This window comes from Megachile rotundata, chromosome 3 (assembly GCF_050947335.1).
Source record: "Megachile rotundata isolate GNS110a chromosome 3, iyMegRotu1, whole genome shotgun sequence".
Classification (NCBI taxonomy): Eukaryota; Metazoa; Arthropoda; class Insecta; order Hymenoptera; family Megachilidae; genus Megachile; species Megachile rotundata.
The window spans coordinates 12,709,230-12,724,697 of NC_134985.1; the positions used below are offsets into that span (position 1 = coordinate 12,709,230).

General features: G+C 32.7%; 1 protein-coding gene across 1 annotated transcript; it reads left to right on the top strand.

The window, feature by feature from the left end:
• Window positions 1-253: 253 nt before the first annotated feature.
• LOC105662132 (alpha-2-macroglobulin-P-like) lies at window positions 254-15,022 on the top strand. The gene is made up of 26 exons (XM_076529349.1): window positions 254-530; window positions 846-1,000; window positions 1,877-2,118; window positions 2,547-2,663; window positions 2,926-3,089; window positions 3,558-3,660; window positions 3,730-3,825; window positions 3,911-3,988; window positions 4,062-4,295; window positions 4,367-4,609; window positions 4,903-5,234; window positions 5,803-6,161; window positions 6,233-6,333; window positions 6,773-6,872; window positions 7,281-7,368; window positions 8,539-8,770; window positions 8,842-9,044; window positions 9,233-9,588; window positions 10,154-10,386; window positions 10,529-10,777; window positions 10,844-11,236; window positions 11,689-11,911; window positions 12,379-12,551; window positions 12,657-12,806; window positions 13,250-13,481; window positions 13,766-15,022. Exons 1-26 carry the CDS (start codon window positions 448-450, stop codon window positions 13,942-13,944), a joined length of 5,118 nt encoding a protein of 1,705 aa, XP_076385464.1. The 5' UTR covers window positions 254-447; the 3' UTR covers window positions 13,945-15,022.
• The last annotated feature ends 446 nt before the right edge of the window (window positions 15,023-15,468 follow it).

A 15,468-nucleotide genomic window follows, 5' to 3' on the forward strand; every position in this document is an offset into this window, starting at 1 on the left:
GATTTTCGAGTTAAAACATTTCCCAATTTTTGATTTTACAAACTGATAAAATGCAGAAGTTATAAGACAATTATCCAACGTAGGAATTTTTATAAATAGCCATTCTCAAATTTAGTGGCTCGGAAACATGCGAATTTAGAAATTTTTTAATTTACTAACTTTCGAAAACACAAATTCTTAAATATAAAGAATTTGTTTTTTTGCTTCTGCTTGTTAGAGTTTCAGAAGGATATAAGAGGGAGTGTACGAATATCGCGCTTTCAGTCTGTGTTCAGCGTGTCGACCGCGTATCGACACGTTCTCAATCACTTTTTATACTTTCAACATATTCAAAATTTGTAGAACAAACGTGAAGCGAAGCTACGAATTTGAATAACTCGAAGAGCATGTATGCTCGCACGGATTATCAAAAATAAACGCTAGACAAAGTGAGACTAACCGAACAAAATGGATAAATTAATGATATTTATCGTACTTTGTTGTTCAGTGGGATTTTTGCAATGCAATGCAGATAATTTGGAGAAGAAACGGTAATTGATCATTATTCGTTTAAACTTTTATCGTATTTGTAAACTTAATTTATGAAACCATTTAACTCGCGCATAAATGACACTGTCACTGGTGTTAAGACTTAACTTTTCATTGTTTTGTGTCATAAAAATGGCTTAAGAAAGTTTGTTAACTTAAAAATAAGTTTGAGAAATTAATGTAACAGTGGAGGATCATATACATTATTAAATTAATAAATCAAATTTTCAAATTAATTACGGATCTCTCGATTTTTAAATTTATCGTCGAAATAGTAGGCAGTTTAAAAACCGTGCCAAATGTTGTACTGTTTCCAGGGGTTATGTGTTTACAATACCATATAAACTTCCAATTGGTGTAACTACGACAGGATGCATATCTTTGCAAAACGTAGAACCACCAGCGTATATTACTACCGAATTATTGCACCAAAGCAAAGTAATTTCCACTGCCAGCTACAATTTAACAACAGGTAAACAAGTATAAAATACTAGTGGCTCTGTAGATCAGGTGTCTCACGCGAATTCGAGTATAAATTTGAAATTTCGAGTACCTAGTATAAATATGTAGAACAAGAATGGGATGTAGATACTTTAAAGTAGTTCCGAACGATTAAACGTGTCTGACACTTCTGAAAACGATACCAAACATAATTGTTACATATTTCACGACTACTCACATGAGTGACAACCACGTGTTGTCGACAGCGATGAGTTATAGAGCTTTTAACAACGTGTGGTGTCAAAACACGGTTGTTTTATCTGTTTGACATCAATAACAGGTTCCTGTCATCGGATTTTGTCGGAGTGTCCCTCAAATTACTTTCCGAATGTCACAAGACCCAAACTTGCGGCTTATGCGTGGTGCAGACAAACAAACAGAGTGGTTACAGGAACTTCACTATATTCAGCATTCAATACAACATACAAAGCATAAAAAAATGTGATGATTCAAAAATCCTCGCACCAACATGTGCAAACTTTTTTATGAAATAGCTATCATTCAACGTCTGTCCCTCTATGTTTTTCAGTCAGTCATTTTTGAAGTACAGTACAATATATTTATCGAAAAATTTGTGAATGTATAAACATATAAAAATTGATAAGTATCGCAGTCTGATGTTCAATTTATCGTGATATTTTATAATTACTTTGAACATGATATATTTTTGTATTTCCAATCACCGCGTACTTATTAATGTTTCGCACAACGTTAAGATTAATTAACCGATAATTGATAGATGCTGAGGCAATACACTTATTTCATATTATATCAGGAAATTCTAGAAATGTTTAAACGGGTTATGTTTACAAAATAATACAGTAAGTAAACTGTTATGTTGAAACAGGTACTAAAGCATGTTTGAAACTGAATGTTCCGATGATAAAAACAACGGATGCGAAGATTCGACTTACGATCAAATTTGCTAAATACCCTGATGATGTAGTGTATGAGGAGAAAAAAGTCGAAATTACTCAACATTCCCGCTTCATTGTCGTGCAGACGGATAAAGGAATGTACCGGCCTGGTGAAGAAGTTATTATCCGCGCATTGCAATACAATCAAGATTTCACGCCTGTGAATGAACCGGTGAGCAACAGACCCAAATATTCTTCCCTCAAAATCTAAATGATTTATTTTCTGAAGCTTATTTTGTTTAAATGGTTACATACACTTTTTAAATGAATTTTAATTAATGAAACATATGTGCTTTGGTTAAACTATGATTCATTTTTGTATTTCCTACATTATTCAAATATCGACAAAATTTCACATAAACATACCCTTTAATTATTATACAGTTTGGTACAAAACATTGAGGGCATTTAACTCTGACAAAAATTTATTATAAAATATATCAAAATTAATAATTTAGGTCTTCTAAAGAAAAAAAAATGCATTGTGCAATTATGGTTTCACTTAAAAAATGGTCGTAATGTTTTCTCCATCAAAGTGATATTTAGATTTGCAATGTCGGTGTTAAAATTTGTTTTCTACTCAATATCCGTCGTTTACAGATTCCATACATGTATATAAAAAATCCGACGGATAATACGATAATTGAATGGAAAAAGCTGAGTACGGAAAATGGGATGAGGCAGATGAAGTTCTATTTGAGTTCGGGTGCGAAACTGGTAAATTTCAAATATTCAAATTTTATCAGTAAATCAATCAATAACTTACCCTACATTTACATATCCACTAATCCCCGATATTACCAAACCTCTAGATTTGATGATTTTTAAGTATACTAAATCCCTAAATCACAAAATATCCAAATTTTGTATATCCTTGAGCTTCTAAATCTCCAAATCCTTTTACTTCAATATCATCAAAATCCGAACATTTCCAAATCAACCAAGCTACTAAGTGCTAAACGAGGATTATTCATAACAGGGAAAATGGGTCATTTTGACGAAGATGTACCCAAACGTTGATCATTATACTCTTTCTCATTTTGAAGTTAGAGCTGAAGGTTATATAAACTATGAGGTAAAAATAATTCCTCCGCCCTATATACTGGCAGATGCACCAAAACTAACATGGAAGATATGTGTCAGGTATTGTTATTACACGTTTCTTGTAATATTTTCCAAACACATTTTTTAGAAATTGATCCTTTCAACATTCATGACTTTGGAAGGTCCTATTCGCGCAGGTGAATTCGTCTTGACACACTTTCGCATAACATTAACAAACATAACATTCTGTTTACAAAACTAGAAATCATCCCAATTTCTCAAAAAATAGTGCGAATATAATAAGTTGATATAGGTCATCATTGGAAATAAAATACAGCGAAATTCGTTACTCTTTCATTTTCTTTTGATTCTGTAAATGAAAGAAGCCCTGGCCTACATTGCCAGACGCGCCCCGTATAGACAGGAAAAATTTACAGACAAGTAGATCATTCCCTTCAAGAAATTGTCTTTAAGTAAATAACTATTAAACAAATCCAGTTTATGTTTAACCGAGTCAGATATCGTCATTTTGCGGAACTTTTCAACTGACGGTGGAAAATATTACAGATACAATTACGGTGTGCCAGTAAGAGGTACTTTAGTGACAAAGTTAACTCCGTACGCACCTGATGGGACAAACCCCTTGGAAGAGACGGTTAAAAAGATCGAGGTAAGTGTCACGTTTTTCGTTTTGCATCACGTTTCATACGTAGCTACGGAGATTTCGAATTGTTCACAGTTGAAGTCGCCGGATGGATGTACTTTGGAGACAAAGATAATTCCATGTGCACCTAAGACGCCAAATCCCTTTGAAGAGGTGATTAAAAAACTCGAGGTAAGTGTCACGTTTTTCTTTTTGTGTTACGTTTCATACGCAATTACGGAGAATTCGAATCGTTCGTTCACAATTAAATTCACAGCATGGAAGTACTTTGGTGAGGAAGTTAACTCCGTATACACATAACGCGCCAAACCCCTTTGAAGAGATGGTTCAACACGTAAGTGTCACGTTTCTCTTTTCGCGTAACGTTTCATACGCAGCTACGGAGAATTCGAATCGTTCGTTTACAGTTGAATTCACCGGATGGATGTACGGAAATTGTAACTTCCGGAGCAGTTCTTAATTTGGATCGATGGAGTGTCCTGCCCATCGAAATAGATTTGACGGCGAATTTTACGGAGTACGAAACAGGAATTACGCAAAGCGATTTTTCTAGGACGGAGATTTTGTACGAATCCATCAAATTAAAATTCGCACCGACCATGCCCAGATACTTTAAGCTGGACGCGCCTTATCATGGAAAAGTAATGTATTTAGAGATAAAGAAACTTCCCAACTTTCACAAACGTTGTAAGACAATATATTTTTGTTTCAGATAATAGTTTTAAAACCGGACAATACTCCAGTTCCAAACGAGATAATTCAACTTTGCATAGAAACCACCGGAAATGATGACTATATTCGACACGTTCAAGAGTGTCGCGATTTCACATCTTCTTCTGACGGTTCTGTTGAATTTATCATACCACCCCAACGCAGAAATACCACTTCGTTAACTATAATTGCATCTGCAGTTAATTATCCAACGAAATATTACTTCAAGCCTGATCACTGGAAGGTAAATGTTACTTTAAATGAATACGTATTAAATAAATTCCGAATTAAATGGAGTTTCGATTAATTTCCTTTGCTTTCTATTTGTTTGATACTTCTATTTTATTTAGAAATTATTTAACATATTTCATTTATGAATTGGCTAGTATATTTGTTATGTATCATTTACTTGTTTGAAAAGGGTATACTATCCCCATTTAGACAAGTTGTCAATTATTTAATGCCACATAGTCCAACATAGCAACCTACGTACTGCACATGCCATCGCATTTCACTTATTTTTTAATACTTTTTCAGAACTTCATGAATCAACCTGTAGCGCAAATTATCTTGTATCCGTTATACTCTGCATCTAATAGTTACGTAGTTGTAATCGAAGAAAAGGAACGCCCAACATGTTTCAAGAACTATACTTTCAACGTGATGTATACGCTACCTGATTGCACTGAATACGACAGTCCCATTACATTCCATTACTCTGTGAATTCGAGAAGCGGTATTTTGTTGGACGAACACATAACACATCAGCCAAATGTAGATACAGTATTGGACTATTCGCAGGTTGACAATTTATTGGGTGCTCTGAAAGCTTCTCGAAAGAGATACTGTCTGGATCCTCTTGTACACAGGTAATTTATATATTTTTCAATTATATCATATTTATATAATTATATAAGTAACTATAATTATATCAAACGGGGCCAATTATAATATGTTTCATAATTTTTTGTGAACTATACATAACTATGTAAGATATACATATGTCAAGAATAAGATCCGTTAGACAGTTTTGCACTGTCAAACTATTAACAATGACATTAATAATTGCAACACTAGATTTTGTTAACAGAACACTATGTTAGCGATCAGATACTGGTCATTTGATAAATATCCGGTTTTGAAGACGTTGAATTTAAGCTGTCTGAGCGAACGGACATTTATTGAGCGGGCATTTGTTGAACAAGCAACGTTCCGCGTTAAAATTAGCATGCATTAACACATATCTTCGTTTCAATCAGATTTTAGATAATCAAGTAATATACTAATGATTGTTTTCTATTAATTACTACTTTTGTATAAGTAATGCTTGCGAGCGAGGACGTTTTGAACGGGTATTCATCAAACGGGTATTTGCCCAGCGGAATCTGCACTGTGCTAAAATTATAATTGCATTGATGTATACTTTGTTATTGCCAGATTTCAAATAACCATACAAATAACACCAGACATGGCCACAAGGTCCGAATTACTGGTTTATTACGTGCGACCGGATGGTGAAATCGTGTCTGCAAGCCACGTAATAAACGTCGATTATTGTTACAATAACAATGTGAATGCCGAATGGAATACCACCATTGTTTATACACCAGGAGAAAATGTTAAATACATTGTACAAGCTGCACCAGACTCTCTTTGTACAATATCACTCGTTGAATCAGTACCTGATCTACCCGGAATACCTTATTACAAGATTGATGATAACAAAGTGTTCAGCGAGGTGATGAACAATAATCCAATTTCTATGGAGGGCATCATGTTACAGTCTGGTTGTAAAGGTACGCTTTCTTGCACTATTTGTATCTATATAATTGTATTGTGTAATTAATAGAGAATGTTAATTGTACAGATATTACGGACAATACAAAGAAGAGAGAACTTGCGGAAAACCGAGTGGATGTTCTGAATCATGGGCCAGTTCATTATGTATATGAGATGCAAGCTTTCAATGTAAGACATTTTGGTTAGCTTTTTTTGAATTATTGAATTTTTAAATTCCTAAATTTCCAACCATGTAAATTTCTAAATTCCTAAATTTTTTAAGTTACCAAATTTCCTAATTTCCACATTATTAAATTACAAAATTTGCAAGCTACTAAGCTTCATTATTTCCGTATTTCTAAATTTAAAAGTGAGTAACGTTGAAATTCCCAAATTTGTTGAGGGTCCAAAAAGTATTATCGAATACTAAATATCCACGTTTATAAATATACGTATAATTGTGGAAGATGATATCTCTATGTTCCGTAACTTGTGTTTCAAAAAATAAGCAGAGTTAAAAAAGAGGGATATACGAGAACGAATGAAAATAAATATAATCAATTGATATTTCTTTTATCTTCAATTTACATGTCTAATTTTTTATAAGCTTTCTTCTTTTTTCTGGTAGGATTTCGGAGCGCTGGTGATGACGAATATGAAACAATCCACGCAATCATGTTCGCAAGTATTTACAAAAAAACTGCCTAACAACGAACCGCCCTCACGTGGCAAGTATTTTTAGATATACTCGATATTAATAATATCTTAAGCACTAATTATGGTATATTTGCTTGTTGTTAATCTCGACGTGTTTATCAATAGTAAACTTTCGTATATAAGGGCTAAATAACAAATCTTAAGTAATATTATCCAAATGATAATTTTTAAATTTATACGACTTTTCATTTAAAATAATTATTTCTACATTTCCAAATTCGAAATGACTATTTTTACATAAATTTCCAAATTCCTGAGCTACCAAGTTTTCTACTTTTCTAAATTTTTTGTTAAGAATTTCAAAACGTTACTACTTGCACTAATATCGGAGAGTTAGGACAGAAATATTGAATTGCGTTAAGTTTAAAATTTATAAAAAAATATTCTGACTTTTTCATTAATGGATTCCGTATTTGCAGATATATCGGTTAAAAAAAGTATAGCTGAAATTTCTCTGCTTAAGTCATACTTCCCGGAAACATGGTTTTGGGACCTCGAGCCTCTTGAGTATGAATTTTTCTTTAATATTTTAACTATATTTAACATATATCTTGTTACCTTCCGATAGTTTTCATGAAAATCACTTTCTCGATGTCTGAACAAGTGTATTTGAAATAACTCATATTTCAACCAGATACAGTCGACAAATATATCGTTAAAAGAAACTGAAATTGTGAAGAAAAACAATATTTCGTAAATATAAAATATTTATTAAACAAATATTACATCTTACCTATTAGCATAAACGCTCTTCCAACAAAATTGCTTATATCTCATTAGACAAATATGATAATGATATGTGATATGAAATATGATATGAAATATGATATGAAATATGATATGAAATGTGATATGAAATGTGATATGAAATGTGATATGAAATGTGATATGAAATATGATATGAAATATGATATGAAATATGATATGAAATATGATATGAAATATGATATGAAATATGATATGAAATATGATATGAAATATGATATGAAATATGATATGAAATATGATATGAAATATGATATGAAATATGATATGAAATATGATATGAAATATGATATGAAATATGATATGAAATATGATATGAAATATGATATGAAATATGATATGAAATATGATATGAAATATGATATGAAATATGATATGAAATATGATATGAAATATGATATGAAATATGATATGAAGTGTGATATGAAATATCATATGAAATATGATATGAAATGTGATATGAAATATCATATGAAATGTGATATGAAATATCATGTGAAATGTGATACGAAATATGATGTGAAATATGATATGAAATATGATATGAAATATGATATGAAATATGATATGAAATATAATATGAAATATGATATGAAATATGATATGAAATATGATATGAAATATGATATGAAATATGATATGAAATATGATATGAAATATAATATGAAATGTGATATGAAATATGATATGAAATATGATATGAAATATAATATGAAATATGATATGAAATATAATATGAAATATGATATGAAATATGATATGAAATATGATATATTTCGTAACGCTAAATATTTCGCAAACTATAAATCTTTCTAATCAGTAGCTTCAATTCATCACTCTTAACCATTCTATAAAAACTCGTAAAAAAGTCAGCGTTACATTTTATAACTGCATGTAAATTACTTTCCACAGAAATATGAGCAATATATCAATAGACCATCTGTACGTACCGGACAAGATGGGTACTTGGACCGCCCATACAGCATGCATGTCGCCAACACGTGGTCTGGGAATAGCACCAATACGAATCTTACAAGATAGACGACCTTTCTTCTTCGATTATGACGTACCACCTGTTACGAAAGTTGGCGAAATGATAATCGTGAACATCACCATCCACAACTACTTGAACCGGAAAATACCTGTAATGACTAATCCACTAAATGAAACATACCTATCACGAAACGCATGCACTTCATAAATCGATTTACTCAGGTCACTCTCAAGATGAAAATGGACGGATTCGATGTCTATCGTTCGCAGCTAAATATATCTTTTTGCGTACAACCACTAGACACATTACACTACCAATACTTTATAATACCACGGAAGATTGGATTATATAATGTTGTAGCTCACATTTCTATTGACAAGGAGAATACTATATTCTGCGCCGGACCAGATATACCTGACTCACGGTACTTAAGTTTCCATTGTATTCTATTTTATACTTAAACGATTACATTGTCATTTAATTACGTTACTCGTTTTCACTAAGTTTAGTCTAAGTTATTTATCTCATTATAAATGACGGCCGGGATGTTCGTCCCGATGATTAATTATGAACTGCATTTCTGATACTGATTTAACTATCTTCTTTTTCAAGGATCGAGGTTACGAAACCAGTTAAAGTTGTGGGAGAAGGTTTCGAAGTAGAAAGATCGACCACAGCGTTGCTTTGTACGGTGAACGCTTCTATTGATTTGAAATACACGTTCAATGTGACATACCCCACCGAGGTATATGTCATAGAGGAGACTATAGAATCGAGCCTGTTTGTGGTAGGAAATATGCTAGGATTGACACCTGATAATTTGAAAGAGCTCGTCAAAGTACCGACTGGCTGTGGTGAACAGAATATAGCTAAGTTCGTGCCAAATATATTCGTGATAACGTTTATTGATACTCTGAAGATCAGACACATCACGATGCGAGGAAGTGCGATCAGTAATTTGGAACGAGGTACGTAATTGATACTTCATTTCCTGAGGGTCAAAACCAAAAATCTAAATCATCAAAATAGGGTCTAAACCAAGTTCTTCCAGTTAATCAATTTTTATATACGAACTTTGTAAGTGTCCGTGTTTTTCTACTTTTTTAAAGAGTAAATAATCTTGGATTAGTCTCTTGGTTACGGTATTGCTTTTTTAAATTCATTTTGCTTGCAAATGTATAAGGAGGTCAAAAATGCAGTTAAACCTTGTAATATGTCGTATTACTTATCAAAAAACATTGTACAAATTTCGTATCTGTATTTCAAGGGTTGTATTCTAGTTACCGAGTTTACCCTACTTTCCCAATTTAGTGGCGAAAATCCTGAAAATATTCCTCGACATTGTAAACGCGGCGAGATATGTTATAGAATTTTTTGAGATTCTTTCGTTGCGAATCCTAAGTACAGAAAATAGAGAACTAAAAACGTTCCGATGATTTGTGTGTGGACCTACGTTCGGAATGCGTTTATCACCGTTTAGTAACAATTATTCTTTTGTAGCTATTAATTACTAGCGTTTTATGCCAAACACAGGATATCAGACGGAGCTCAACTATAGAGTTAACGATGGTTCGTACTCAACATTCGTAAACTCTCCAAGTTCCATATGGCTGAGCGCGTTCGTGTTAAAAGCGTTTGCATTGGCTCAAAAATATATCTACATCAGTAAAACTGAACTTCAGCAAACTGCAGACTGGATTGTGAAACAACAGTTGCCTAATGGCTGTTTCCCCATGATAGGATCACTTGTTCACAAAGATATGAAGGTTCGTGAAAAACAAGTAGAAAGTTAGACTAAACCGAATAGTTTAATAATTTAAACCCTTAGAATTGCATGATTATTTATAATTATTTGGATGTTTTTTATAATTGAGTCTAACGAAAAAATGGAATACATCTGTTTTTCAGGGTGGTCTTGAAAATGACGATTCAACGGCGCCACTGACAGTCTTCATCTTAAACTCGCTGCTCGAATCGAACCTTACAGTACCAAACGCTACAATCGAAAATGCAATGTCTTGCATAGAAAGAGAAAGGGCTTATCTCAACAGTAGCCTGTACACCAAGATTATGACTACATACACACTCACTCTGTTGAATCACACGACTGCTGAAACTGCCGTAAAGGAAATGCTGAACATCTCTAATTCTGGAGTGGTATGTATTAAGTCACTACTTATAAGCACATACAGTTGTATTTAACTTTTTCTTTGTGAATTTAAGGATACACTATGGTGGGCGGACTCGAAACATAACTCATTAGGTTCGAGTATCGAAATGACATCTTACATGATTCTTGCGATGTCGCGGCTGTGCGAGGGTAAAAATGCGACTGACTCTGCGAAGGCTGTTCGTTGGTTACTGAAGCACAAAAACTCCGCTGGTGGATTTGTGTCTACACAGGACACAGCGCTGGCTTTACAAGCACTTACCACGTATGCTGTGCTAGGAGGCAGTAAATCTGTCAATCTGAATATTTCTGTGAAAGCAGGGCAACTAGAGCGTTCATATAAATTGAAGAATGACACCGCTATGACACCTCTGGTTGTTCGTTTTCCTGATAAACCGCCTTCAGTGAACCTTTTAGTTCAAGGTTACGGCTGCGCTGTGGCACAGGTAAGGTTACGCCATTGCAAATTATAATTTACATCCTCGATATCGTAGCGGTACATTAATTTATTGTTCGCTTGTTGCAACAGTTCAGAAATTTCGGTTCGTCATTTTTAGAGCTTGTAAAGTATCAGAATTAGGTATTGTTCCTATGGTATACAAAATGGCCGCGTGAGACAACATCGATGGCTATTTTACAGCGCGACCATGTTTAGGTTGTGACGCCATATAAGCATGCGATCAAATCTCATAGAAAGAAAACGTTTCAATATCTAATAAACGATTTCAGGTTCGGTAAATAGATTACAGATACTTTTAAAAATACGAAAAAACTTTGAAAAGTACCACTTTGACATGTACCAAGTGGATCTAATGATTTCTGTCATATGTTCACTCCACATTGTATTTCAGTTTTCAACAAGTTTCACGAATTGTATATTTGTTCTTGCTCGATTTAGATCAACGTGAAGTACAACATTCTACCTCAGCCCAGTCAACATTTCGACGTGTCGGTTACTGTTCGATCGGTTGTCGCTGGCAAGTGCAACATACTTGAGTTTACACCTTGTGCCCGATACAAGGGGTCAGATGGTTACACCAATATGGCTATACTGGAGGTTTCTATGTTGACCGGTTACATGCCTGATCGAGATAGTTTGGATCTGTTACTTACATCACGAAGTAAATCTACATTCTTAACGAAGTGGAAATATTAGGTTGATCAGAAAGTTATATCGGAATGTATTTTTCGACGGAAGTCAATTCTTTTGATTCCGAAACAAAATCAAATTCTGTCAAATCCCGTAAAATATTTCGAAGACCGTGGTTCACTCGAAATAGAGCACCGTGTAGATAAAGTAGTATGAATATTTGTGAGAGAAGCTTCACACATGCAATTCTCTTGCGTATTAACAAGTCTTTATGCACAAAATTTTCGGCAGTTATAGCTTCGTTGAAAATGACATTTACTAATCGTCACATACTAGAAAAATCTATTTTCTAATGCTACGGATTGTTCAATATGTTTTCGCATCTAGACGTTGTTTCAATCAAACGCAGCTACCCATTTGAAGCGGTAAAACTTTCCGATTAGCCTAATAATAAAAATGAAATAATAATATTAATCGCGAATAATGTATGCGTAACAGAGATACAGAAGTACGAGATTGAAAATAATGATCTACATCTTTATTTCGACAAACTTGTTAAGGAAAACACCTGTGTTTCCTTCAAGGCAAGAAAACAGATTGATGTGAACAATTTTAAGCCAACGAATGTGAAAGTTTACGACTATTATCGTCCCGAGCTGTACGCAATGGCCGTAAGTTTTACTAACTTTGTTGTTGAGTTATTATCGTTTATTGTGAAGGAGCAATCCTATGTAGCGATGTAAAACAATAATTTTAATGAATATAAATGCTTTCAGACGTATACAATTAATCAAGAATGTAATACGACAGTACCGACCACTAAAGATGACAAATTTTCAATATGCGTGCCGGTAAAGAATACCACAGGATCTGTCATTATAATACCAAACACAGTAGATGATGCGAATACTACTGATACAAATAAGGTATAGTTGGTAATTGCGTCGATATAATTTGATATTAGTTATTATTTTAAATACTGATTGATTATCCACACATTACAAAGCATTAACTAGGAAAGAAACAATCGAATTAAACAGGAAGGTTTAAAAATTGAAGAAATTTGAATTTGAAATTGGGGATTTGGGAATTATATCATTGGGATATTTGAGGGGTCGAAGATCTCGAAATGTCAGGATGTAGAATCTTAGGCAATTTTTATATTTAAAAGTTTGAAAACACGAAAATTTGAAAATTTGAACATTTCAATAAACTAATAAATTTTTATCCCAACAATTTTGCATCTTTGGTTCTCGAAAGTTTGAGAAATATAACTTAATCCACTCTGGCTCTCGAACACAAATATTTGTACATAAATTGATTTGATGAAGAGACCTCTTACTCGATATAAATTTACACAATTTTTTAGGACGAAGATAAACCGAAGAAGGAACCTGATTGTCCTGTATGTGTAGATAACCTTCCCTTGAACATCACCGATGTTTACTGTTCTGCAAAATCCGTAGGCAAAGTATATTTCAGATCAAAGAGTGAAATGCAAACAATAACGGATATGAGTCCATCTCGCAATGTTAAACGATCACGTTTTATTACCAAGTTGAAGATAGACCCGGATTGTACCTGTTCAGTGGTAGAGAAAGGTATGTATTTGATTAATATACATCGATAACTATACATGGTCACATGTGTCCGCTGGATGGTGCAACTTGCGTGCACCAATGGATACTTATGAAAACTTCTAAATTTCTACAGTTCTAATTTTCAAAATTTCTACACCATACAATTTTTTAATTTTTATCTTCATTTTCTGTATTTTGGTACTTAAAACATTTCTTCAAGAAACAAACACTCTTTGAAATAATTGCACATGTCATCATGCTTGTATCGTTTATAACATATTGTATAAAAAAATATATTTTTACAGTCGGATATTTGGCGTTAGTCGTAAGCAAGGACAAAGACTATATCCCGACGAAACCTAAGGAACTGACATTGGACAAATCATATATAATATACGCTTTGCCCAATATCGAAAACCTGCCCTGTGAGGTAGCAGATGCTCGGGTAGCTTGTTTGAAGGAAAAACGTTTGGATTGTTTATAAGCATTAAATTCGTGGGTGCATTGATCGAGTTTTGGAATATTGGAATATTTTAGTACAGACATTAATAAATAATTAAGTGACTTATATTTGCTCAACAGAATATCCTTGATAGGACATTGAAATAAATACAGAATTAATTCAATTTAACAGCATATTTGTAGGTTTCACAAAATTTTTAATACTAGAAACCTTAATTTAAAAATTTTGAAAATCCTGTATTTCCAAATCCTTAAATTCCCAAATTTCTAAATACTCAAATTTCCAAATGTTCAAATTCCCCGGTTCTTAAATTCTCGTATACTCAAATTCCCACATTTCCAATTTTCCATACTTTTAAATTCCAACATTTACAAATTCCAATTTGAGAATTTGGAAATTCAGAAATTTGAAAATATGAAAATCTAGGCATATGGAAATATAGAAATATAGAATCATTAAATTTTTAAATATAAAATTTGCTGAATTTCCAAGTTTAATAAATTCAGAAGCTCAAGAAATTCAAAATTTGTATTACTCGAAAACTGACAAATTTGAAAATTCCTTAATTCAGAAATTCAGTGATCTAAAATTGGTAAATTTGGAAATCGAATGCCTTCCAAATTTATAAACCTTGAAACCAAATTTTCAAATTGGAATATTGAGTAAAAAATCCCCCGATGAATTAATTCTAATTTAATTCGATGGATTTATTGTAACTCCAATAATGTTATGTCTGCCTCAAAAATTACATAGTAACTATAATTCTAAACCATGTTGCGTTTTATCAATATAACAGAGATCAAACTTCGATTAATATTGATAAATTGACCTAGCTCGTGTGTTTTATATCTGAGTGTCTGTGTCCAAAATTTCAGTGATAAATTTCATTTCTTTTTCACGAAAAACATATGTAATTTCATTCTTTCATTATTCATAATAATTTATATTAATCAATATATTATGAATAACCATAGAATAAGCAAATACGTTCGTATCATATAAGAACATAATTTGTTATTCTCATTATAATTGTTCAAGAATAATTTCTCTGCATTTTCTTGAATAAACTGGCTGAACCATAAATAAAGCTTCTACACAATTCTGTCTTATTATTTGAATACCTTTTTATACACAAAAATTTAAATTTATACTATTTGATCTTATATTGTTTATACTGAAATATGTTAGCTACAAAGAATATGAAAAAAAAATATTTTTGATAATGTATTTTTATCCACGAATTTTAGAGTATTGGCTATCATTGTATCTATTGACAATTATCGAACCTAGGAACAGTTATAACTGAATATAAGGTGAAGTAGGGTAAATGCAGACTGGTTTTTGTAAAGTTGGTATTTAAACGTAAGTATTTTCAGTTTGCTATGTAAATACTTAACGCTGTCGATATCGAACGCTTTGCACAATTACTACTATTTAATTAATATTGACTAGGACCTTAATTTTCCTTGTACATTTTGATTTTGATAGGAAATTGTTTAAAATGTCAACTACTCTGCACTTTCCCCGAAAATGGGGTAAGAGCGT